At 42.2% G+C, this 25,977-nt stretch overlaps 1 protein-coding gene across 1 annotated transcript in view; it reads left to right on the forward strand.

The window, feature by feature from the left end:
* Positions 1-25,977, forward strand: part of dock5 (dedicator of cytokinesis 5) — a 125,799-nt gene that overhangs the window by 56,223 nt on the left and 43,599 nt on the right. Inside the window, exons 11-30 of the mRNA XM_061985842.2 lie at positions 1,321-1,393; positions 2,643-2,785; positions 2,937-3,062; positions 3,164-3,288; positions 7,159-7,257; positions 9,727-9,799; positions 9,877-9,980; positions 10,149-10,329; positions 13,025-13,122; positions 13,242-13,331; positions 14,678-14,778; positions 14,899-15,033; positions 15,097-15,208; positions 15,449-15,519; positions 15,651-15,757; positions 15,905-16,041; positions 21,203-21,298; positions 23,177-23,275; positions 25,338-25,508; positions 25,601-25,701. Coding sequence (XP_061841826.1) covers positions 1,321-1,393; positions 2,643-2,785; positions 2,937-3,062; positions 3,164-3,288; positions 7,159-7,257; positions 9,727-9,799; positions 9,877-9,980; positions 10,149-10,329; positions 13,025-13,122; positions 13,242-13,331; positions 14,678-14,778; positions 14,899-15,033; positions 15,097-15,208; positions 15,449-15,519; positions 15,651-15,757; positions 15,905-16,041; positions 21,203-21,298; positions 23,177-23,275; positions 25,338-25,508; positions 25,601-25,701 — 2,242 coding nt within the window. The remainder of the gene's footprint in view (positions 1-1,320; positions 1,394-2,642; positions 2,786-2,936; positions 3,063-3,163; positions 3,289-7,158; positions 7,258-9,726; positions 9,800-9,876; positions 9,981-10,148; positions 10,330-13,024; positions 13,123-13,241; positions 13,332-14,677; positions 14,779-14,898; positions 15,034-15,096; positions 15,209-15,448; positions 15,520-15,650; positions 15,758-15,904; positions 16,042-21,202; positions 21,299-23,176; positions 23,276-25,337; positions 25,509-25,600; positions 25,702-25,977) is intronic.

Raw genomic sequence — 25,977 nt, forward strand, 5'->3', positions numbered from 1 at the left:
TACAGGCAGTTTTGTCAGTTTTTTCATCCGAGGAGCAGTTTTTTGTGCGTTTTATTAAAAAATTGCGCTAGAGCACAATTTTGAGATTTGGGGTTAGGTTTTTTTATTAGATCACAATTTTTGCCAGTCCTGATGTGTGCGTTCAGTTTGGTGAGTTTTGAAGCATGTTAAGGGGGTCAAATTACAGCTCAAAGAGGCAAAAGTGACTGTTTTTAGTACTTTTTTGTCTTGAAGGGGGAATTGCCAACTTCCTGTTGATTTTAGCCCGAGGATGTACAAATATGAAAACTAGGTGTAAGTCAGACCTACATAGAGGTTTTTGTTTCATGTCTCTCCGACCTTCCTAGTGGGAGTTACAGGCAGTCTAGTTTTTTTTCCCCTAGGGGGCGCTAGAGCGCAATTTTGAGTTTTGTGGGGTTTTTTTTTTTTTTAAAAGGCCATTTTCGCAGGTCCTGATGTGTGGGTCAAATATGGTGAGTTTTGAAGCATGTTAAGTGGGTCAAATTACAGTTTAATGTGGCGGCGGAAGAATAAAGAATAAAACCTTACAAATTCAATAGGTCCTTATGTCCCAAAGGGAGTCCTTATACAATGGGCCATGCGGGCCCTAATTAAAAGGTTTAACTTAGAAAGCCCATAAACATATTAAATGGTAAATGGGTTATACTTGTATAGCACTTTTCTACCTTCAAGGTACTCAATGCACTTTGACACTATTTCCACATTCACCCATTCACACACACATTCGCACACTGATGGCGGGAGCTGCCATGCAAGGCGCTAACCAGCACCCATCAGGAGCAAGGGTGAAGTGTCTTGCTCAAGGACACAACGGACGTGACGAGGTTGGTAGAAGGTGGGGATTGAACCAGGAACCCTCAGGTTGCTGGCACGGCCACTTTCCCAATCGCGCCACGCCGTCCCCTATATTAATAATAAATGTTTCTCATACGTTCTTTCATTAGGACCACCCCAAATATATTTAGTAAGTTAGGTGGTGTGCATTGTAACTCTACTTCTTAACACACTTGGTTGGTCTTCTAGAGAATAACAATACAAAGCTCAAAAGCAGTGAAGTTGTGTAAATGGTCAATAAAAAGAGAATACAACAAATCCTTTTCAACTTATATTCAATTGAATAGACTGCAAAGACAAGATATTTCATGTTCACACTGGAATTTTTTTTTTTTTTTTACATTGCATGACATAAACCCTGTCCAAGTGCTATTGAGATGTTGTTTTTTGATAAGAAAATACATGCTCTTACACCAGCTTGTCCTGGCCAGTCTATTTCACACTGTGATGTTTTTGTCATTGCAGTGATGGACATCACAGATATCGCTCATGGCAAAACAGACGACGAGGACAAACAACATTTCATCCCTTTTCAGCAGTGAGTCTTTTGATTTGGTCACGCTTCTTCTACCAATTTTTGTGTTGGAATGTCGCAGGAATAGCGTTGATGGAAAACATGAGAAACAACATTTGACTTGCTTTGTCCACAATACTCGATCAAACAAAGGGCAATTAGAAACAAGGAGACAAGTTTCCAATGTGCCTTTTACTCTTCTCAAATAATGGTGAAAGGGTTTTTGATTGATTGATTGAGACTTTTATTAGTAGGTTGCACAGTGAAGTACATATTCCGTACAATTGACCACTAAATGGTAACACCCCAATAAGTTTTTTACACTTGTTTAAGTCGGGGTCCACTTAAATTGATTCATGATACAGATATAGTATACTATCATCACACAAGATAATCACATTGAATTGTTTACATTATTTACAATTTGGGGTGTGGAGGGGGTCAGGGGGGTTAGGTTTGGTTGTTATCATCAGTCATCAACAATTGAGAACAGAGAAATGGACATTGGAACAGTGTAGGTCTGACTTGGTAGGATATGGACAGCAAGTAGTGGACATAGAGAGAGAGAGAGAGAGAGATCAGAAGGCATAAGAAAAATATCTGCATTTAATTGTTTACATTTGATTATTAACAACAATCCGGGGAGGGTGTTAGTTTAGGGTTGAAGTTGCCTGGAGGTGTACTTTTATTGCGGTTTTGAAGGAGGATAGAGATGCCCTTTCTTTTACACCTGTTGGGAGCGCATTCCTATATTGATGTGGCATAGAAAGAGAATGAGTTAAGACCTTTGTTAGATGGGAATCTGGGTTTAACGTGGTTAGTGGAGCTCCCCCTGGTGTTGTGGTTATGGCGGTCATTTACGTTAAGGAAGTAGTTTGACATGTACTTGGGTATCAGGGAGGTGTAGCGGATTTTATAGACTAGGCTCAGTGCAAGTTGTTTAACTCTGTCCTCCACCCTGAGCCAGCCCACTTTGGAGAAGTGGGTAGGAGTTGGTGTTTAATTATTTGTTTTGGGTTCACACAATAAAATTCTTGAAAAACGTTAACTTTTAGAACTCTTAGAAGAAAAAGCCTTTCTTGTTTTGACTATGCAGAGCTGTGGTGTGTGTGACTGTCTTTCCTAAAACAAATATTGATTTGATGGAATTCACCAATTGTTAACACTAAGCACAACATTCCAGAAAGCCTTTTATTTTCTCAGCTTCTGTCCTTTTGTTTGTCATCAATCATAAGGTTGGCTGCTGCTTTTTCACCCTGCTGCACTTTTTCAGGATAGCAATGGAGACCTACATCCGTCAGAGGCAGCTCATCATGTCGCCCCTCATCCCATCTCGAGTCATCGGAGAGAATGAGCCACTTACTGCGGTTTTCAACAAAGTCATTGCCACGAGGGAGGTCAATCACAAGGGCCAGGGTAAAGTGAAACACTCACACACTTTCTATCCCCTGTGATTTTAGAGGGTCCTTCTAGGTTGACCTTTTTGTTTTGAGGCAAATAAATCATGTGTGTGAGTCTGCAGTGTGTAACTTTTTGCTGTTGAATTTCTTTTCATGTTTGTTGGCAGGATTGTTTGTGACCCTGAAGCTGCTCCCTGGAGATCTTGCACAGGTCAGAAAGGACTACCCTCACTTTGTGGACCGCAGCACAGCTATAGTCAGGAAAATGGGCTTTCCAGAAATCATCCTCCCAGGTGACTTAAGTCTTTGTTGCTGGACACTTGTTCTTATCGCCTGCAGGACCACAAACACATTCATGGCACATTTACCTGATCTTTTGCTCTGGATTCTCCAGGAAACGTGAGGAACGACATTTACGTCACCTTGCTGCAGGGGGAGTTTGACCGTGGTAAAAAGAAGACGCCCAAGAACGTAGAGGTCATGCTGAGTGTGCACGACGATGAAGGCAATGCCATGGAGGTAACTTTGGCCAAGCAACTTATGTCCTTGACACATGAATCGCAGCTTTCTCAAATCACTAATCCACTTGAAAGTATTAACTATCTACTCACTCTACAATAGGGGTGATGTTTAAATGGACAAGGCAAGTTGTTGGATGCAAACTTCTGTTCTAGTACCATCAATAATTAAGGGGACGTGGTGAGAGGTTGTGGAATCTTTGGTTGATTAGCCTTTTTTTTTTCTAAATATAACTTTTTCATATTGAACCAACAATTTTTTTTTCCTACATTTGGATGTCTTTAAATACACATGATAAATAATCCAACACACTTTAGTGAACAGATAAATGGGCCATTGACAAAAGATTCACTCCAGAACTCCAAAATGGAAGTCCTTTGCGACAGAAGTGTGTGTGTGCCACAACGCTACGTGGGACTTGAGTCCGACAGCACACACAGTTACCGTATTTTCCGCACTATTAGCCGCACCTAAAAACCACAAATTTACTCAAAAGCTGACAGTGCGGCTTATAACCCGGTGCGCTTTATATATGGATTAATATTAAGATTCATTTTCATAAAGTTTCAGTCTCGCAACTACGGTAAACAGCCGCCATCTTTTTTCCCCGTAGAAGAGGAAGTGCTTCTTCTTCTACGCAAGCAACCGCCAAGGTAAGCACCCGCCCCCATAGAAGAGGAAGCGCTTCTTCTTCTACTGTAAGCAACCACCCGCCCCCGTAGAAGAAGAAGAAGCGCGCGGATATTACGTTTCATTTCCTTTGTGTGTTTACATCTGTAAAGACCACAAAATGGCTCCTACTAAGCGACAGGTTTCCGGTTCATGAAAAGACGCAATCTCTCCATCCGCACACGGACTACTATTTCACAGCAACTGCCTAAAGACTTTCAAGAAAAGCTGGCTACTTTCCGTGCATATTGTAAAAACAAGATAGCTGAAAAAAAGATCCGGCCAGAGAACATTATCAACATGGACGAGGTTCCACTGACTTTTGATATTCCTGTGAACCGCACTGTGGATACAACGGGAGCACGTACGGTGAATATTCGCACCACAGGGAATGAGAAGTCATCCTTCACTGTGGTTCTAGCTTGCCATGCTAATGGCCAGAAACTTCCACCCATGGTGATATTCAAAAGGAAGACCTTGCCAAAAGAGACCTTTCCAGCCGGCGTCATCATAAAAGCTAACTCGAAGGGATGGATGGATGAAGAAAAGATGAGCGAGTGGTTAAGGGAAGTTTACGCGAAGAGGCCGGGTGGCTTTTTTCACGCAGCTCCGTCCATGTTGATATACGACTCCATGCGCGCCCACATCACGCTGGTTTTTAATATATTATTAAAGTTTGACTGACCTATCTGACTGTTTTTTTGACATTCCCTTTAGCGCAGTTAGATGCGGCTTATAACACGGGGCGACTTATAGGTGGACAAAGTTTTGAAATATGCCGTTCATTGAAGGCGCGGCTTATAACCCAGGGCGCCTTATGGTGCGGAAAATACGGGTACTATACTGAGACTACAGTAACGCCGCTTTTTACTTAACTTTACAGACTTTGTCTCCTATGCAGTACTGTGACACAGAAGTTGAAATGAGCAACATAAAACCTCAGAGAAGATAAAGGGCCAGTCACGCATTCCTTCCTTATTTCTTGACTATCGCAAAAGTGATGGTCTGTAAAGACAAATAGTATTAATGATCATGCATACCTGCCAACTACTCCGGTTTTCCCGTAATTAGTACGGTTTTCATCAACCTATTCCGGGTTACGGTTGCAGTGATAAAAAATACGGTTTTTCATTAATTAAAAAAAAATAATTTTTTTTTAAGTTTTATTCACGAAATGGCGTAACAACAATGACAATCGACACTGCTTCCCGTAACTTCCTATCGAGCCATTCCGAATGCCATGCGCGAGGCTATTTATAGCACCGCTGCCAAGCACGAAGCACCAGTTGCCATTGTTTCCAAACGAGCGAACGATCATGGAATCAGCCGGAGAAAAATCGCAAACGAGTCTTAAACCGAAAAGAAAACTGCAGTCATTCCGTGAAGAATATTCAAAAGCCTATCCGGGAATAATTATCTGTTCCAAAAAGGGTGAAAACTACGCGAATTGCACCTTGTGCAGACAAGATTTTTCGATCGGACACGGAGGAATTAGCGATGTAAAAGACCACGTTGGGACAAAAAAACACAAGTCTAATGCCGTTGCTAAATTTGGATTTTAGCCACAAAAAGGTAATGACACCAATGTTATCTATTGGAATTGTTTAGTACTGTTTTACTGTTAAAAGTGTTTATACTATTTATGCTTTCAAGTCCAAGTTGAAGAAATCTTGTTAAATGTTGACAGCATAACTACCAAAATACAGAAGTATGTCCTTAATATTTTTGCAGTGCTATTTCTGTTGAAAAGTTCAAATGATTACATTAGAGATGTGATGTGCCACTTTTCAAGTGTCTGATGGCTTAAATTAATTTTCATTCATTTTTCATATTTTGAATTCTTTTGAAAGGCTTACAAAAAAACTACATTTGAATTGTAATTCCATGCTATTGACAGGACTATTAATTTTAATGAAGTTAGCTTACCATGTTTACAGTATGATAATTGTGATAGAAATGTGAATTTTAGGCACAGAATATTTTTTACAATTGAACAAGGCAGTAGATTATACAAGCTTGGACAGAAAGTTAATAATGACACCAATTTTTTTTTAATTGGAATTGTTTAGTACTGTTTTACCATTTGTTTACTGTAAAAAGTGTTTATACTTTCAATTAACAAATTGAAGTCTTGTGAAAGGTTGACAGGATAACTGGCATTAACTGTCAAAATAATTTCAAACTATTGAAGTTAGCTTACAGAATAAACATGTCAATCAACCCATATGATTTTTGCTGTAATATTTTTGTTTTGAAAAGTCACTGTGACTGATAGAAAAGTGATGGTTTTAGCAACATTTTAACCTGTCTGAATGCAATCAATCATTTTGCGAATGACTTTGTCCTGGACCTACCGGGGCCTGCGGCCCCTGGACCCTGGCTACTAGGTTTTTCTGATTTCAAAAGTTGGCAGGTATGGATCATGTGGTCATTGATTTGGTCCCATTACATGATCTGGGAGGAGATGAGAAGCTTATCCTTCCTGACTATCCTGACAGAATATTTTAACAAGGTATTGTTGTGCAGCACTTTGGAAACATTTTGTTGTTTAAATGTGCTGTATAAATAAAGTGGATTGGATTGATTGGAAAAGACAGCAATATAGCTTAAAGGAACTACAGTAGACCCGACTAATGTGACAAAGTTGAATGAAAATAATTGTCTAAGAACAATAGTAGTCCTCTTTTTATTATAGCTTCATTTGATTATTGTATTTTATATTTTTGTTTGTGTATTTTAAATGTCCTTCATGTGTTTTGTGTGCACTGAGTAACTTAGGAGTAAAATTATATTTATTTTAGCTATGAGATCCGACTTCTAGGAATGCAACATATTGATAACCTGAGGACTACCTGCATTCATCTGTCTCTCCAACACTGAGGGACAGGCGGGTATCGCACAAAAACATCTTTTTAGGACCAGTGGCATTTAAAACACAGTTGTATACAACATGTATAAATAGACGGTCCATCAGTTTTGGGGTCCTTGGCCTGGAAAAGGCTGATGACTCCTGCTCTAAAGTGAAATGCAAATGCCTTCCAACTACGGTAATAACATCTCAGGGAATTTTATAACCCCTAACACATTTTAGGTCTGAAGAAGAGCTACAGAAGTATATCTGCTGCTTCTATCAATGCTACCATACCCAAATTCTTTATTCCTGCCACATGTACTAATATGTATTTCAAATCCATGTCATAGAAAGCAGTGTTTCCTGGCGCTGGTTACGATGGAATCACAGAGTACAAGTCTGTCATTTACTACCAAGTGAAGCAGCCTTGTTGGAATGAAACTGTGAAGGTAAGCTTGTCATGGGTAGGCCTGGGCTTGATATCTGATAAGTCAATTCATTGAACCATAAATACAAATGAAGTCCAGCGTGGATACCCGCCATGTGCATGCGTGTTTACGGGCTTCTATAGCATTCACTCTTTGCAACGCTTTCAGCTGCTGCGTGTGTTTGTACCACAGGGGAATGAAAAGTGAATACTTTTGTCATTCATTCTTTGTCTTTGTGTGGAGAGGCGGGGTCGCTAGCATCACACAGTGCAACAAGTTAGCCTGTGACAAACACAGTTGCAGTACAAAATGTTCACAAAACCAAATAGCACTGCACCAGTGTGGCAATATTACAGTTTTAAACAAGATGAGACTATCAACACTGAGGAGACAGTTTGCCAAATTTGTGCAAGAATTGTGCCAAGAAAAAAAGAAAACAGGACAAACTTGCATTCTCACTTGAAAAGCAGATGTCTGGACAGTCTGCACACGCTGAGGGGCTGCGGCAACAAAGTCAGTGCACACCAAACTAGTGTGGGCTCACAATCACTGCATCGCCAAAGACATGATGCCCTTTAATACTGTTGATAAGCTAGCATTTCAAACTTCTGACCGACATTTGTCATGTTGCTGTTCCTCGCTCCTAATCTGCCAGACAAGCTAAAGTTGTTTTTGCATATGACCTGTTAAACATCTGCTTTTACTGTAGTGTTTATATTGATACTCTGCTTTTTTTTTAAACTTGATTGTCAGTTAAGTAATGTCCAACTGGACCTGTGCCTGCATGTTCAATATTGAAGTGCAACTTTGTTTGTCAACACTTTATTTAGTCTTCTTATTTATTGTTTTGCTTGTGTGTATTTGAGAGTGCACCACCGCCTCCTTAACAGACCCAACCTATTTCATTTGCTTTTGGTTGCCAACTTTTGCTAACAGACAGTATTTTCTTTGAAATTATTTGTTTCATTTAATTTTGAGATTTAAAAGTTACAATTTTAAATTATATGAGCAATTCATTTTTTTACATTTGAAAGGGTATACTTGTATTATTATTATTGGTATGTATTATCACTACATTAGTGGTTAATTTGGTATCAAAATACTATTGAGAATAATATCGTTTATCCGCAATAATTTGTAGGTGAATATATCTTCAAGCTAGAGATGCGCGGATAGGCAATTATTTCATCCGAAACCGCATCAGAAAGTCGTCAACCATCCGCCATCCACCCGATGTAACATTTGATCAGAACCGCACCCGCCCGCCATCCGCCCGCCATCCGCCCGCACCCGCCCGTTGTTTTATATCTAATATAGACGATGCAAGGCATTAGTGAGGTTATAAAGCTTTTGCCTGTTAAAGAAAGGAGACTGATCCAATGCAGCACAGACATTCGCGTGCCACGCTGTCACGGCCCAGACGCACACCAGTGCGCAATCATATGGGAGCCGCGCTGAGCGCACCTCCAAGCGCGTCTCGCTGCCGGCGACGGCCGGGTATGGGCCCGACGCTCCAGCGCCATCCATTTTCAGGGCTAGTTGATTCGGCAGGTGGGTTGTTACACACTCCTTAGCGGGTTCCGACTTCCATGGCCACCGTCCTGCTGTCTATATCAACCAGGGTGAGCCCCACCCCTTTCGTGAGTGCACTGCGCGCGGAGTGACCCCTGTTACGCGCCCCCGGCAACAGGGGTGGCGGGCAGGTAAGCTGCGCGGGCGGAGCGCGCGGAGTGACCCCTGTTACGAGCCCCCGGCCACGGGGGTGGCGGGCAGGTAAGCTGCTTACCTGCTGCGCGTGACGCCGGCCGCGGCGAAGGCGGACGAGGTGGGGTGTCGGTGCGGTCGGTGCGGTGGGCGCGGTGGTGACCCTGGACGTGCGTCGGGCCCTTCTCGCGGATCGCCTCAGCTACGGCTCTCGGTGGGGCCCTCTCGGGGGAAGGGGCCTCGGTCCCGGACCCCGGTGAGGCGTCGGGGGCCTTCTCCGCTCCGTAAAAGTGTCCATCTCTTTTCTTTTTTTTTCTTCTGTTGTGGCATATGCTGCAGGTGCCTGCTCGTTTTTCGTATGTGGGTAACAACATTTAACTATGTATATATATTTACCAATTGGTTTAACTGCCACCCGCCTGAATCTATTTAAAATCTAATTTTTTTTTTATTTCAACCGCCCGACCCGACCCGACCCGACCCGCGGATAAAATCTAATTTTTAAAAATTTCATCCGCCCGATCCGCGGATAATCCGCGGACTACGCGGTTGTGCCCGCAAACCGCGCATCTCTACTTCAAGCACTCGTCATGTAACTTTGAGCATGACACTCCTTGCTTTTTAATTGGCTTGTCAATTAGAATTACTACCACTGTGTGTCATAAAATCACCTTGAAGAGTCAGAATGTGCTAATAATCTCCATCTTTAAAACATATCTTTTTCATATCTGGTCCTGTATTTTCCAATCTTAATTTTCGGATCTAATTGAGTTTTTTCTCTCCAAGGTGACAATTCCCATTGAAGACGTGTGCCGCTGTCACCTGAGGGTGATGTTTCGACATAGATCATCTCAGGACTGTGAGTCACTGTGACTTATTTGTATGACAAACATCATGGGAAATAGAGCTCATCATATGCTCCTGTGTATCCTCCAGCGAGGGACAAATCGGAAAAACCCTTTGGCATGGCTTTTGTCCGACTTATGAGAGGAGACGGGACAACGCTGAGGGACGGAAGGCATGAACCTATCGTCTACAAGGTAGTTTAAAGTGCAGATTCATGTTTTTGTGTATTAGGTTACCGTAATCTAACTACAGTCAGCACTGCCAGTGGGTAGGTTCATTATCATGAGACCGACCAATCTACAACTTCATATGCATTGATTTGGATGGATTAAGACTCATCCCCTATTTGATTAATTTCTTAGGTGGATGTGAAAAAGACAGAAGATGCAAAAGTATATCTGACCTTGCCAGGGACCTGGGCTGAAGTAGAAGAAAAGGAGAAGCAAACGGGGAAGCAGTTCCACCATTCCGGAGTGATCACTGTCACTAAGGACAGCTTCCAGATTGCCACGCTTACCTGCTCTACTAAACTCACCCAGAATGGTAATATGGCATACTTTTTTCAATTCAAAATGTTTCAACCATCATCTGAATATTCATTTCAAATGTCTGACATTTTGGAGATGAAACAGCGTCTAAAATGGATAACGACACACAGTCTGCCACTTTGCCTTCAAATTAATTGAGCTGTTCTTTGATGTTCATATTCTGTGGACAGGTTGATATTATTAATGTATTCATATTGATTTTGGAAGTACTGTCATTTGTATTCCAACAGTGTGACTTCTGCTCCCTATATATTTGACTTGTCTTGTCCCATTAGAGGTCGCTACCTTTGCATCTTCCCCTGTCAATTCTACTACTTGCATCTAGAAACTTCCTATCTGGTCTTCACCTTCTTCTCTTCCCTTGCAGCCCCATTTATCTATGTAATCCTCCCTTCCCACATAGTCAAAAGCATCTCAGGCTGGGCTCTAACTTTGTCTCCCAGACATAATTGCGTGGGCTGTTCCACTGATCTGCTTGTTTCTAATCCTGTCCATCCTCGTTACTCCAAACCAAAATGTAAGCAGCTTCAGCTCTACCACCTCTTTTGGTTGGATACTGGTCTCACTAGGGGTTGCACCACTTCTCATTTTTTTAAGGTTGACTACTCAATGATGATGTCATTCATATTTTTCCCCATCATGAATAAAAACATAGGAGGAGGGAATGTTTTACGTTTATTCCCTGACAACAGACAAGCCATGCACATAAATCACAGACAATAGCAGGTTCAAGGTTCAACTTTATTGTCCTCGCGGGGAAATTTGTCTTGGGCACAGTGCATCATTGCTTTCTTAACATACCCAAAAACAACAGAACAAAAACACAAGCACAGACACAACCACAACCATACAACTAACATTTAAACATCAGAACATGGAGCTTGATAGACATAGGTGGCACTTTGATGTAGGCATAACATCTACAGTATGGAGATAAAGATAAAGTACCAATGTGCATTGCACTAGAGCTCATGGATAAAGTGCTGTGTGCTAAAGTGCTTAGTTCTAAAGTGCTATGTGCTAAAGTGCTATGTGCTAAAAAAGTGCTAACCTATGTATTAAAATTCTATTGCACATTGTTGGTCAGCTTAATGGAGGCTGGGACAAATGATAATTTAAGGCGGTTAGATTTGCATAGTGGGACCCGGAGTCTTCTCCCTGATGGCAGGGTTCCATATTCAGGAAAGAGTGGGTGTTGTGAGTTGGAAATAATTTTCTTAGCTTTTTTCCTAACTGCCTGCTCATAGATGCTCTGTATAGGCTCATATTCTTTCCTTCCTACGATTTTCATTGCCGTTTTATGCATGCCGGCCAGTTTGCTTTTTAGCTTAACGGTTAGGTTGCCAAACCATGAGGTGATCCCGTATCTAATGATGCTCTCTACAATGGCACAGTAGAAAATGATCATGATATGGCTGCTTACGCCGTACAATCTTAATCTTCGCAAAAAATATAGCCTCTGTTGCAGTCTGTTGCACAGTTTGTCAATATGTGTCTTCCAGCAGAGAAAATTATCAACCCCTAAATATTTATATGAGGATACCTGGGTGATTTCCTGATTTTTGATGACCACTGGCTCATGGTCAGTCACTTTCCTCGGATCCAAAACCATTTCCTGTGTCTTGGTCACATTTAAAATAAGATGGTTAGTGTCACACCACCTAATAAATAGGTCTATCTCGTCTTGGTACACAGAGGGGTCCGTATCCTTGTGTAGAAGGCTTAGGAGCACGGTATCGTCCGCAAATTTCAGCATATAATTGTTAGGGTGCACAGTCCTACAATCATTGGTGTACAATGTAAACAGTGTTGGTGATACAACGCAACCCTGTGGGACGCCTGTGTTGCAGTGTTTGGTGTCTGACAGTGTTCTGTTGACCTTCACTTGCTGTGTTCTGTTTGTTAAAAAAGAGTGGAACCATTTGATCAAGGTGGAGTTTACACCCATGTCTTTGAGCTTCTCTAAGAGTATGTGAATTTGCACTGTATTAAAAGCTGAGCTGAAATCAACAAATAAAATTCTAGCATAAGCTTTTGTGTTTTCAAGGTGCTTAGAGATAAAATGCAAGAATATCAACAACTCTTAAATCAGCTTTAACATCAACTTGACATGCACCCTAGCCTCAATTCCACCGAGTGTGTGTCCGTCACGGCTCGCTCAAATACGACTGCTGTGTCAACCTCCACAATTGCACTGCTTGTCCAAACGTTTTACCTCCATGCTCAAGAGCTCTTTGAAGAAAATAATAATGTTTCCATTTTACCGAATCTCAGCAGTTTTGCATTGATACGGGTAGAACGGAACTTTAGCCAGTTGATTCCATGGTCAGTGTTATGTTACTTAGCCATGTTAAAAGCATAAAAAAGGACTGTTGTGTAATGCACTGCGCTTAATTGCAAACAGCTTGTTTGTCAGGGACCACGTAGCAGGCAGAAACTTGTGTCACAGCCACAGCCAATTGCAAATGCACTCCGTGGGCTACTTCTCCCACATCCATGCAAAATAAAATGTTGTGCTCTGCCAAAACCACGTGATTAGTGTCATTCTGGCTCTTAAAGTTGACTAGTCTGTGCAACCCCGAGGTCCAACTGGCCCCCTGTAAATCTTTTGTCACAAATAACTTCTGCAACTACTTTCCCTTTACAGTATATACTTATATATTTTAACTGACATCTTTAATAATCTTTAGTGGATCTACTTGGCCTGTTGAACTGGAGATCTAACCCCAAAGATCTTGAGCAGATCTTACAGAGGCTGATGGAGGTCGAAGGGGGGGAGATAGTCAAAGTGAGTGCTCTGCACTGCAAATGTCACACTTTATATTTATTATGCTGCTGTATATTAGATATATTTGTGTGCCATTTTTATATTACTTCATATTTGATATGTTTCTGTTTTATTCACAGTTTCTTCAGGACACCCTTGATGCTCTGTTCAATATCATGATGGACACCTCAGAAAAAGATACCTATGACACTCTGGTGTTCAACGCTTTGGTTAGTTTTTGCTATGATTCTTAACATCAATGATGAGATACCCAGAGGTGGGTAGAGTAGCCAGAAATTGTACTCAAGTAAGAGTACTGTTACTTTAGAGATTTATTACTCAAGTAAAAGTAAGGAGTAGTCACCCAAATATTTACTTGAGTAAAAGTAAAAAGTATGTTGTGAAAAAACTACTCAAGTACTGAGTAACTGATGAGTAACATACACACACATATCATATATATATATATATATATATATATATATATATATATATATATATATATATATATATATATATATATATATATATATACACATACATTGATATATACAATATATAATTTATATTTATTTATTTTGCCGTTTTTGTTTGCATGTTAAAGGTGTTTTAATGAATATACATGCATGTTTAACACATATAGATTCCTTTCTTTCATGAAGACAAGAATATAAGTTGGTGTATTACCTGATTCTGATGACTTGCATTGATTGTAATCAGACAGTAGTGCTGATAACGTCCACGTTTTCAAATGGAGGAGAAAAAAAGTTCCTCCTTTCTGTCTAATACCACATGAAAGTGGTTGGTTTTTGGCATCTTATTTGTCCAGCTTCCATATTCGTTTTTATACACTTTACAAGAAATACATTGGCGGCAAACTCCGTAGCTTGCTAGCTTGTTTGCGCTGGCTTTCGGAGACTCTTATTTTGAAAGCGCAGGCGCGATGGAGCGGCACTTTTATTGTGAAGACAGGAACTGTGCAGTCAGTCTTTAGGCTTTTGACGGGATGTACGGTTGAAATGGAAAAGGGTCTTTTTTCCTTCACACTTTTGATTGATTGGAACTTTTATTAGTAGATTGCACAGTACAGTATATATTCCGTACAAATGACCACTAAATGGTAACACCCCAATAAGTTTTTCAACTTGTTTAAGTCAGGTCATGTGACCGCCTGGCTCTGTTTGATTGGTCCAACGTCACCAGTGACTGCATCTGATTGGTGGAACGAAGTGAAACGTCACCAGTAAGGCAGGCACTATGAAGGTCTGTCTGACAGACCAAAACAAACAAAGCGTGCATTAACAGATCGATAAAAATTAGTAGCGAGTAGCGAGCTGAATGTAGATAAAAGTAGCGGAGTAAAAGTAGCGTTTCTTCTCTATAAATATACTCAAGTAAAAGTAAAAGTATGTTGCATTAAAACTACTCTTAGAAGTACAATTTATCCCAAAAGTTACTCAAGTAGATGTAACGGAGTAAATGTAGCGCGTTACTACCCACCTCTGGAGATACCACTTGTTCATAGAGAGGATGTTCCTTGATTGAGCTCATGTGAGAATCTCTTTGGTTTCTTTAGGTTTTCATTATCACACTTATTGGCGACATCAAATTCCAGCACTTTAACCCTGTCCTTGAAACCTACATTAACAAGCACTTCAGTGCTACTTTGGCGTACATGTGAGTCTCTCCCACCTTCATTTGTCTGCAACATCACGCTCTGTTTTCTTCTGATCTTATCCACCACATACTTTATTGTGTGATTACCAGCAGAACTGAAGTCAGGCATGTTTTTTTCAGGAAACTAACTAGAGTGCTCAACTACTATGTGGGTCATGCAGAGGAGTCTGCCTTGACTGAGAATCTCTATGCAGCACTGAAGGCTCTCAAGTATTTGTTCAGGTTTATTGTCCAGTCTCGCATCCTCTACCTAAGGTAGGTAGGCGATGACCAATTTTGTCTCGTAAGAACACCTTGTGATGTAGTCCGTCTTGACAGGTTCTATGGCAACAGTGAAGACGGGGACGCCTTCTTCAACTCAATTCGCTCTCTTTTCCTGTCATTCAACGCTCTCATGGACAGACCACTTGATGAGGGAGTGAAAATAAAGGTCAGATATGTAATTGACAGGTTTTTTTTCCACCCATCCAACTTTCATTTAAAAGCTTGCAGGGAGAAAGTAGCTTACATTAAATGCAGTCATAAAATATGATTAATCAAGTTATTAAATGCTTATATGCACAATGTCATTGTCAGCGAGTTGAGGAAAAGCTGTACTTGAATTCCTTCATAGTTTACTGTTTATATTATCGTGCTATGACTTGATCGCAACCGACTCCATGTTTTTCAGGGGGCAATATTGAAATACCTCCCCAGCATTATTAATGACATCCAATCTGTGTTTGATCCTGTGGAACTAAGGTAATTCTCTAGAGGGATTGCACTGCTCGAAATTGCATATTTTTATTTCCAAGCAGATGATTTTACTTTTGTCAACATGTTATGAGTCTAATGTAACAATACATGTGATTGCTCGCACTTTCTTCTTCCAGCATTCTGCTTTCAAAGTTTATCGAGAGCATTCCTGACTCTCAGCTTGTGCGTCAGAAGCTGGGCTGCATGTGCAAAATAGTGGAGAGTGACCTTTTCATGCAGCCAGGTAGGAGTTTTGAGGCTTGAAGCCACATAATGGCATTTCACACAAAATGGAATGCAAACGCGCTCGCATACAACTTTGTCACATCTCCTCTAGGGAATAGAAATGTGTCATTCTGTGACCACTTTTCCTCTCCTTTTGTTCCCACAGATTGTCGAGATGTGCTGCTGCCGCTCGTCGCTGACCAGCTGAGCGGGCAGCTGGATGATCACTCCAGTAAGCCTGACTACGAGGCCTGTGTCCAACTGCTTAGCACGGTGTTGGACATTTTGGATCGCAAGGATGTGGTAATTGCTCATATTAACACAGATCAAAGTACAAACCCCGTTTCCATATGAGTTGCAGTGTTTCCCACAGGACAGGCATCTATTTGTGGTGGTGTGGTCGGGGGGTGGGGGGTGGCGGCGGCAGCGGCGATGACCAAGAAGAACGCGGAGTTGGAATATAATTACAACATTTTATGTACATATTTATATACAGATTTGAACAATTAGTGATTCACTGAAATATATTTATTAATTGTGGTTCTTACAAAAAATATATCTTATAAAATATAAAAGCTAAAATGTCTCTTAAAGCTCTGCCCCTTTAATTAGTGAATACTAAATAATTTAACTTTAGCCTAATACTACAACCATACTATTTACCAGCAACATAAAGTGAAACAGAGGCAGAGGTGTCCTGCCACAGTCAGTCAACCTCCTCCTCCTCCTCCTGCTGCTGAACAGGTCGCACCTGTGGTCCGGACTGTAGGCCTACCTCCTCTCCAAGTCGAGCCCTTTTCGGCCGTTGAAAATATTTTTCTATGCTCATCTGTGTGAAGGAGTGAACATCCAACATTAGAATGTATTACTAACGAGCAGAAGCGCTCTATGTACAGTGCCGTCCAACCTTAAGCGGCAGCAGCTCAACACATGCAGGGTTCAACGTTAAGGTTTTTTTCTACTTGCCCGACTTCTCAAATCTACTTGCCCCAATATTTTTACTTGTCCTGCCCAGGTTTTTTTCTGGCTGTGTAGTGCTCATGGCTTATATCTTACTAAAATCCTTCCCGTTGACTATTTACAACACTACACAGTATTTATTATTATTATTATTATCTATAATTACATTTAAATGGCATTGCATACATGTAAAATTAAATGGTATTTCACATTATTTGACCAGTAGCAGTTACACCCATCTGAACAGGTCAGCCAACTGTTTAAAGCCCGATCACAGTTGAAATCTTGAAATAAAGGGCTTTTAATGGCCAAAACATTAACCTGGACAACATTTTAACAGCTGGTTGGATCAGATTTTATTCTTTTCATTGCATTCACATGCTGCAGTGGACAGTGGACAATTTAGCTTCAGTCCATGTGTGTTTATTGACAACATGGTTATGACCTGGACACGTTAGCTCGTCGGTAGGGTAACACGTGACTTTTACTACGTTCGTCTGCCCCGGCCCACGAGTCAAACAGCGGCGGTGTTAATGAAGCAGCGGATTAACGTTAAATATATGACGAGCCGCGAGCGATGCAGCTATAACATATCTACCTAGAACCTATATTACCCTCGTATTTTGATCCCGTTTCGTCCGTCCGTCCGGCCGTCCCTCTTCTTCTTCTTCTTCTGCCCCACCAGGTGAATTAAGTGCTATTGGCGGAGTTACCGCCACCTACTGCACCGGAGTTGTAACTACAAGCAACATTCACAGACAGTCCCATTGCTTTTATGAGCGGTCGAGCGAGTCAAAAGCCGAAAAATCCATTTGTGGTGGACGTAATTCTTTCGTGGCGGGCCGCCACAAATAAATGAATGTGTGGGAAACACTGAGTTGGGAAATTGTGTTAGATGTAAATATAAACAGAATACAATGATTTGCAAATCATTTTCAACCCATATTCAGTTGAATATGCTACAAAGACAACATATTTGATGTTCAAACTCATAAACATTTTTTTGTTGTTGCAAATAATCATTAACTTTAGAATTTGATGGCAGCAACACGTGACAAAGAAGTTGGGAAAGGTGGCAATAAATACTGATAAAGTTGAGGAATGCTCATCAAACACTTATTTGGAACATCCCACAGGTGTGCAGGCTAATTGGGAACAGGTGGGTGCCATGATTGGGTATAAAAACAGCTTCCCAAAAAATGCTCAGTCTTTCACAAGAAAGGATGGGGCGAGGTACACCCCTTTGTCCACAACTGCGTGAGCAAATAGTCAAACAGTTTAAGAACAACGTTTCTCAAAGTGCAATTGCAAGAAATTTAGGGATTTCAACGTCTACGCTCCATAATATCATCAAAAGGTTCAGAGAATGTGGAGAAATCACTCCACGTAAGCGGCATGGCCGGAAACCAACATTGAATGACCGTGACCTTCCATCCCTCAGACGGCATTGTATCAAAAACCGACATCATTCTCTAAAGGATATCACCACATGGGCTCAGGAACACTTCAGAAAACCACTGTCACTAAATACAGTTGGTCGCTACATCTGTAAGTGCAAGTTAAAGCTCTACTATGCAAAGCCAAAGCCATTTATCAACAACATCCAGAAACGCCGCCGGCTTCTCTGGGCCCGAGATCATCTAAGATGGACTCATGCAAAGTGGAAAAGTGTTCTGTGGTCTGACGAGTCCACATTTCAAATTGTTTTTGGAAATATTCCACATCGTGTCATCCGGACCAAAGGGGAAGCGAACCATCCAGACTGTTATCGGCGCAAAGTTCAAAAGGCAGCATGTGTGATGGTATGGGGGTGCATTAGTGGCCAAGGCATGGGTAACTTACACATCTGTGAAGGCACCATTAATGCTGAAAGGTACATGCAGGTTTTGGAACAACATATGCTGCCATCTAAGCGCCGTCTTTTTCATGGACGCCCCTGCTTATTTCAGCAAGACAATGCCAAGCCACATTCAGCACGTGTTGCATTGCGTGGCTTTGTAAAAAAGAATGCGGGTACTTTCCTGGCCTGCCTGCAGTCCAGACCTGTCTCCCATCGAAAATGTGTGGCGCAGTATGAAGCGTAAAATATGACAGCGGAGACCCCGGACTGTTAAACGACCAAAGCTCTACATAAAACAAGAATGGGAAAGAATTCCACTTTCAAAGCTTCAACAATTAGTTTCCTCAGTTCCCAATCGTTTATTGAGTGTTGTTAAAAGAAAAGGTGATGTAACACAGTGGTGAACATGCCCTTTCCCAACTACTTTGGCACGTGTTGCAGCCATGAAATTCTAAGTTAATTATTATTTGCAAAGAAAAAATAAAGTTTATGAGTTTGAACATCAAATATGTTGTCTTTGTAGCATATTCAACTGAATATGGCTTGAAAAGGATTTGCAAATCATTGTATTCCGTTTATATTTACATCTAACACAATTTCCCAACTCATATGGAAACAGGGTTTGTAGTACAATTTCAGAAGCATCTTGTTAAAACAAGATTACATGCATACAGGGCCAAGGTTTATACGTATACAGATAGAAGATGAATGGCTATATAGTAAAAGTGTTGCGGATCCAGTGCAGCATGGTGGGGATTTTCCCCAAATATTTACTCTAATTCAGCCTTAATGCTGTTGAATATGTAAAAACAAGGTTTTCTTCCTATTGTTTGACTACTGAAAGACAAACATTTGCACATACACACATATTCTGCGTCTACTGTCAGTACACCATTTTCAGAGGGAATTACAGTTTCTAGCTTATGTTGTGATCTTGTAATTATTACTTTACACTCTTGTCTGACCTCCTCAATCCTACCAGCACGTCTTCCTATGAGGAAGCAGGGCCTGGGGAATCTGTGGTGGGCTCTCCTATTTCTGGGGCTGAGGTTGCCGAGGTTGTTAAAAAGCTCCTCGGTGGCAAGGCCCCGGGGGTGGATGAGATCCGCCCGGAGTTCCTTAAGGCTCTGGATGTTGTGGGGCTGTCTTGGTTGACAAGACTCTGCAACATCGCGTGGACATCAGGGGCGGTACCTCTGGATTGGCAGACCGGGGTGGTGGTTCCTCTCTTTAAGAAGGGGAACCGGAGGGTGTGTTCCAACTATCGTGGGATCACACTCCTCAGCCTCCCCGGTAAGGTCTATTCAGGTGTACTGGAGAGGAGGCTACGCCGGATAGTCGAACCTCGGATTCAGGAGGAACAGTGTGGTTTTCGTCCTGGTCGTGGAACTGTGGACCAGCTCTATACTCTCGGCAGGGTCCTTGAGGGTGCATGGGAGTTTGCCCAACCAGTCTACATGTGCTTTGTGGACTTGGAGAAGGCATTCGACCGTGTACCCCGGGAAGTCCTGTGGGGAGTGCTCAGAGAGTATGGGGTAACGGACTGTCTTATTGTGGCGGTCCGCTCCCTGTATGATCAGTGTCAGAGCTTGGTCCGCATTGCCGGCAGTAAGTCGGACACGTTTCCGGTGAGGGTTGGACTCCGCCAAGGCTGCCCTTTGTCACCGATTCTGTTCATAACCTTTATGGACAGAATTTCTAGACGCAGTCAGGGCGTTGAGGGGATCTGGTTTGGTGGCTGCAGGATTAGGTCTCTGCTATTTGCAGATGGTGTGGTCCTGATGGCTTCCTCTGGCCAAGATCTTCAGCTCTCGCTGGATCGGTTCGCAGCCGAGTGTGAAGCGACTGGGATGAGAATCAGCACCTCCAAGTCCGAGTCCATGGTTCTCTCCCGGAAAAGGGTGAAGTGCCATCTCCGGGTTGGGGAGGAGATCTTGCCCCAAGTGGAGGAGTTCAAGTTCCTCGGAGTCTTGTTCACGAGTGGGGGAAGAGTGGATGGTGAGATCGACAGGCGGATCGGTGCGGCATCTTCAGTAATGCGGACGCTGTATCGATCCGTTGTGGTGAAGAAGTAGCTGAGCCGGAAGGCAAAGCTCTCAATTTACCGGTCGATCTACGTTCCCATCCTCACCTATGGTCATGAGCTTTGGGTCATGACCGAAAGGACAAGATCACGGGTACAAGCGGCCCAAATGAGTTTCCTCCGCCGGGTGGCGGGGCTCTCCCTTAGAGATAGGGTGAGAAGCTCTGTCATTCGGGGGGAGCTCAAAGTAAAGCCGCTGCTCCTCCACATGGAGAGGAGCCAGATGAGGTGGTTCGGGCATCTGGTCAGGATGCCACCCGAACGCCTCCCTAGGAAGGTGTTTCGGGCACGTCCGACCGGTAGGAGGCCACGGGGAAGACCCAGGACACGCTGGGAAGACTATCTCTCCCGGCTGGCCTGGGAACGCCTCGGGATCCCCCGGGAGGAGCTGGACGAACTGGCTGGGGAGAGGGAAGTCTGGGCTTCCCTGCTTAAGCTGCTGTCCCCGCGACCCGACCTCGGATAAGCGGAAGAAGATGGATGGATGGATGGACTCTTGTCTGACTGCTAGGCAAATTAGTACTTGCGCTTAACTAATATGCCTTAGCAAAAAAAAAGCCTGTATGTATGTGTCTGTGCAGGGTCCAACCAGAGGGCATGTTCAGCTGATAATGGAGCGGCTTCTTCGCAGGGTTAATCGCAGTGTCATCAGCATGGACAGGTCATCCCTCCTCATTGTAAGTATATGTAGACAATAAGGTATTGTGCGGAATATAGAAAATCATAAATACTGTATAGTAATTCCACCCGGGAAAAAAGTAGCTTCAAATTAAATCAATGACATTTGTAGCCATAACGAGTGTATGTAAGCATTTCAAAACTGTACAGGTAAAACAGAAATGAATACATTATGGTGTAAAAGTCCATTCATATCAGCAACTCAACTTCAAATGTGAAACTAATATGTGACAAACTTATTACATGCAAAGTGGGATATGTTAAGCCTTTATTAGGGCCCGCATGGCCCATTGCATAAGGACTCCTAAAGGGAGTCCTTATGCAATGGGACATAAGGACCTATTGAATTTGTAAGGTTTTATTCTTATTATACCGGCCGTCTCTTTGAGCACTAATTTGACCCACTTAACATGCTTCAAAACTCACCATATTTGACCCACACATCAGGACCTGCGAAAATTGTCTTTTAATGAAAAAACCGAACCCCAAAACTCAAAATTGCGCTCTAGCGCCCCCTAGGAAAAAAAAAAAACTAGACTGCCTGTAACTCCCACTAGGAAGGTCGGAAAGACATGAAACAAAATTCTCTATGTAGGTCTGACTTAGACCTAGATTTCATAATTGTACATCCTTGGGCAGAAATCAACAGAAAGTTGGCAATTCCCCCTTCAAGACAAAAAAGTACTAAAAACAGTCACTTTTGCCTCTTTGAGCTGTAATTTGACCCCCTTAACATGCTTCAAAACTCACCGAACTGAACACACACATCAGGACTGGCAAAAATTGCGATTTAATAAAAAAACCTAACCCCAAATCTCAAAAAAAATTTTGAATAAAACGCTGAAAAAACTGCTCCTCGGAAGAAAAAAATGACAAAACTGCCTGTAACTCCCACTGGGAAGGTCGGAGAGACATGAAACAAAAACCTCTATGTAGGTCTCACTTGGACCTACATTTCATAGATTGACAACCCCCCGCAAAAATCAACAGGAGGTTTGCTATTCCCCCTTCAAAACACATTTTTTGTAAAAACCGGTCACCTTCCTTCAAAAACTATCTCCTCTGAGCGCGTTTGTCGTTTCGGCTTCAAACTAACACAGGAGAGAGGTTGAACCCTTGTGTATAAAAGTACAGAACAGCGTTTTTCTAACTTCTCCGGTTTTGATTTTATGACCCTTCAAAGAACCGCTGCGCTGCTCTTTTTTTAAGATGGCTGCTTAAAAGCAGGAAGCACCAGCGTGCCCACACAATGCAGACAAGGTAGGTACACTAGACAAAAGTATTGGGACACTTATGACTACCACCGGACAAAAGTATTGGGACACTTAGGACTACCACTGGAAAAAAGTATTGGGACACCTACACTGGACAAATGTATTGGGACACTTAGGACTACAACTTGACAAAGGTATTGGGACACGTACTACTAAAACTGGACAAAAGTATTGGGACACTTAGGACTAGCACCTGCCAAATACGCGGGCCCGACCAACGCTGCTTGCAGCTTTAATTTCTTATGTTTTTGATGATAATGATAATGCAATTTTCTGAGATTTTCAATTCCAGGTTTTCATAAGCTGTAAGCCACAATCATCAACATGATATCAAAAGAAGGCTGGAAATATCTTGAGTTGCATTTTATGAGCTATTTCATATATTAGTTTCACTTTGTAAATCTAATTACTGGAATAGACCAACCTTTGCACAATATTACTTTTATTTTGTTTCATCTGTATTTGCTGGAAGGAAAACAAAGGGAAAGGGAACAACATATTTAAATGGTTTACATTTGCCAGAATACAAAATACAACAGGTGCCTTAAATGTTATGTGTTGGTGCTTTGCTGTGAATTAATTGAAGTGATACCTCTTTGGCAGGGTCACTATTTAGCCTGCATGACGGCTATCCTGAAGCAGATGGATGACATGCATTATGCACACTATATCAGCACCTTTAAAACCAGACAGGACATCGTGGTAAGTATTCTGCTCTTGTCAGCTACAACTACAGCTCTGACCACTGACTTCCACAGGATGCAGAACGCCAGCGAAACGTAACCGCCATCTGCCGTTGGCAATCACCTCCGCCGCTCTGTTGCAGCGGAATAGTGTAGACTTTTAGAAGATATCGCGAATCCACGCATAATCATGTGATTAAGTAAACACTGCAGAACATCTCCAGCTTTGCTGTCCATCAATACTCACAAACGGGCACGTCTTTGACGGCATTGACTTGACTTCACTCGTGAAAAAGTTTTGCCTTGCAGAATGACACCTTTTTGTTTTTTTCAAGCAACAACACAACAGCAACATCATCCCTAGCAAGCGTTGTACACACACACACACACACACACACACACACACACACACACACACACACACACACACACACACACATACATGTCTTGCCTACTTTGTGTGGACCCACGTTTGGTTAGTAGATTGGGAGGGCCCCCCTTTCCACTATAGCTAGAATGATGGAAAAATGTATATCTACCACTAGATGGGAGTAGAGAGTTGCAACCTCACTTCAGAATGCAAAACACACAAAGTAAAACAAAATATTTTACTTCTGTAGTTGTGAGGACCAGGAAAATGTCCTCACACGTCAAAAGGTCCTCACAGAAAGGTTGGTTTGTCAAGTGTATGTCCACACAAGGATGGTGAGACAAGTGCGCACACACACACACACACACACACACATTTTTGTATTCCTTACCTTCTTGAGACCTCCGAACTTGTTCACGGGTCCTCATATGGAAGGTACTTTTCCTTGCTGATATCTCAAGAAGGGTAGAAATACAAGAACAAACACACACACACACACACACACACACACACACACACACACACACACACACACACATATTTCTGTATTTCTCTACCTTCTTGAGACCTCCAAACTTGTTCACGGGTCCTCATATGGACGGCACTTTTCCTTGCTGATGTCTCAAGAAGGCTAGAAATACAAGAACACACACACACACACACACACACACACACACACACACACACACACACACACACACACACACACACACACACATACATGTCTTGCCTATGGATCCACGTTTGGTTAGTAGGTTGGGAGGGCCCCCCTTTCCACTATAGCTAGAATGATGGAAAAAATGTATATCTACCACTAGATGGGAGTAGAGAGTTGCAACCTCACTTCAGAATGCAAAACACACAAAGTAAAACAAAATATTTTACTTCTGTAGTTGTGAGGACCAGGAAAATGTCCTCACACGTCAAAAGGTCCTCACAGAAAGGTTGGTTCGTCAAGTGTATGTCCACACAAGGATGGTGAGACAAGTACACACACACACACACACACACACACACACACACACACACACACACACACACACAAACCCCGCTCCTGCTTCCTCGACCCCCCTATCAACCTGCATGTGACACATATGCGCACATAGCTGCCAGGGATATGCCTGTATATTATTCTTTAATTTTGGACCTCCTGAATCCGGATTTGGGTCAGCAGTGTGAAATTCCGTCTGAAAACCTTTGACAAGTATACTTCATGTCCGTCCCCGCCCATCAGGACGTTTCAGAGTGTAAAATACAATTTGCCTTGGAAATAATAATTTATTGTGTGTTTGTGCAGGCAGATTGTATCTGAATTGATGCAGCGACTGGCAAAAATAGAAGCTTTGAGTATATTTATCGCATGGATCCGGAACGACAAGGCCATGGCGGTGCCGTACAGCAGGCGGTGGAAATAGACACATTAACTTGAATAAAAACAGAGAGTCCGTCGCCGTGGCGATCACGCCTCACAGCCGTCACACATCCTGTGCAAATCAGGCGTCACTGAAACATTTATGAAAACTTTATTCCAGGCCATTTGCTCCACCTTTATAGATAGTGAAAATGTTCATAGCAATGTCATGATGAGGATGCCAGCGCGACATTATCACAGTAAACATGATTGGTCCTTGACAGGCAGCAATGCCAACTTTTGGATCTAACATATTTCTCAGATTGGAGCACACTTAGAATGATTTTCCTTTGATCTCAGGACTTCCTCATGGAGACATTCATCATGTTTAAGGACCTCATGGGGAAAGTCTTTCCTGCTGACTGGATGATCATGAACCTGGTCCAGATGCAGGTCTTCCTGAGGGCCATCAGCCAGTACTCTGATGTCCTCAACATGTATTTTTTAGACCAGGCGCATTTTCAACTACAGGTGTGTTTTGCCTTTGACAGTGTTGCTTGGTTTGCATTCAAACATCATGTTCATTTTGTCACAATGATTTGAAATATCTGCACCTTTCACAGCTTTGGAATAACTACTTTCATCTGACGGTGGCATTCCTCACTCATCAGACACTTCAACTGGAATCTTTCTCCCAAGAGAAACGCAACAAGATCTTGAACAAGTAAGATCTTTGTATTCATTTTTGTAACTCATGCCAGCTAGTTTTGCTGTGCGATACTAAGTTGTGTAAAGCTCACTCACTCCTTGACACCTTAAGGACACAAAGTTGACAGTCTGTGGCTTTCAGCTCATTTGCTAGCACTGCTCGACTTAACCCTCAATTAGTGGAGATCACAACCGAAATATTGTCCTTCCTCTATTATGGCTTTGATTTTGCTTTGCAGGATGCAAGCCACAGCTAATGTTCACATGCTTTCTGGACTTATACAAGTTTAGA

Source organism: Nerophis lumbriciformis, linkage group LG12 (assembly GCF_033978685.3).
Source record: "Nerophis lumbriciformis linkage group LG12, RoL_Nlum_v2.1, whole genome shotgun sequence".
In the NCBI taxonomy this organism is placed as follows: domain Eukaryota; kingdom Metazoa; phylum Chordata; class Actinopteri; order Syngnathiformes; family Syngnathidae; genus Nerophis; species Nerophis lumbriciformis.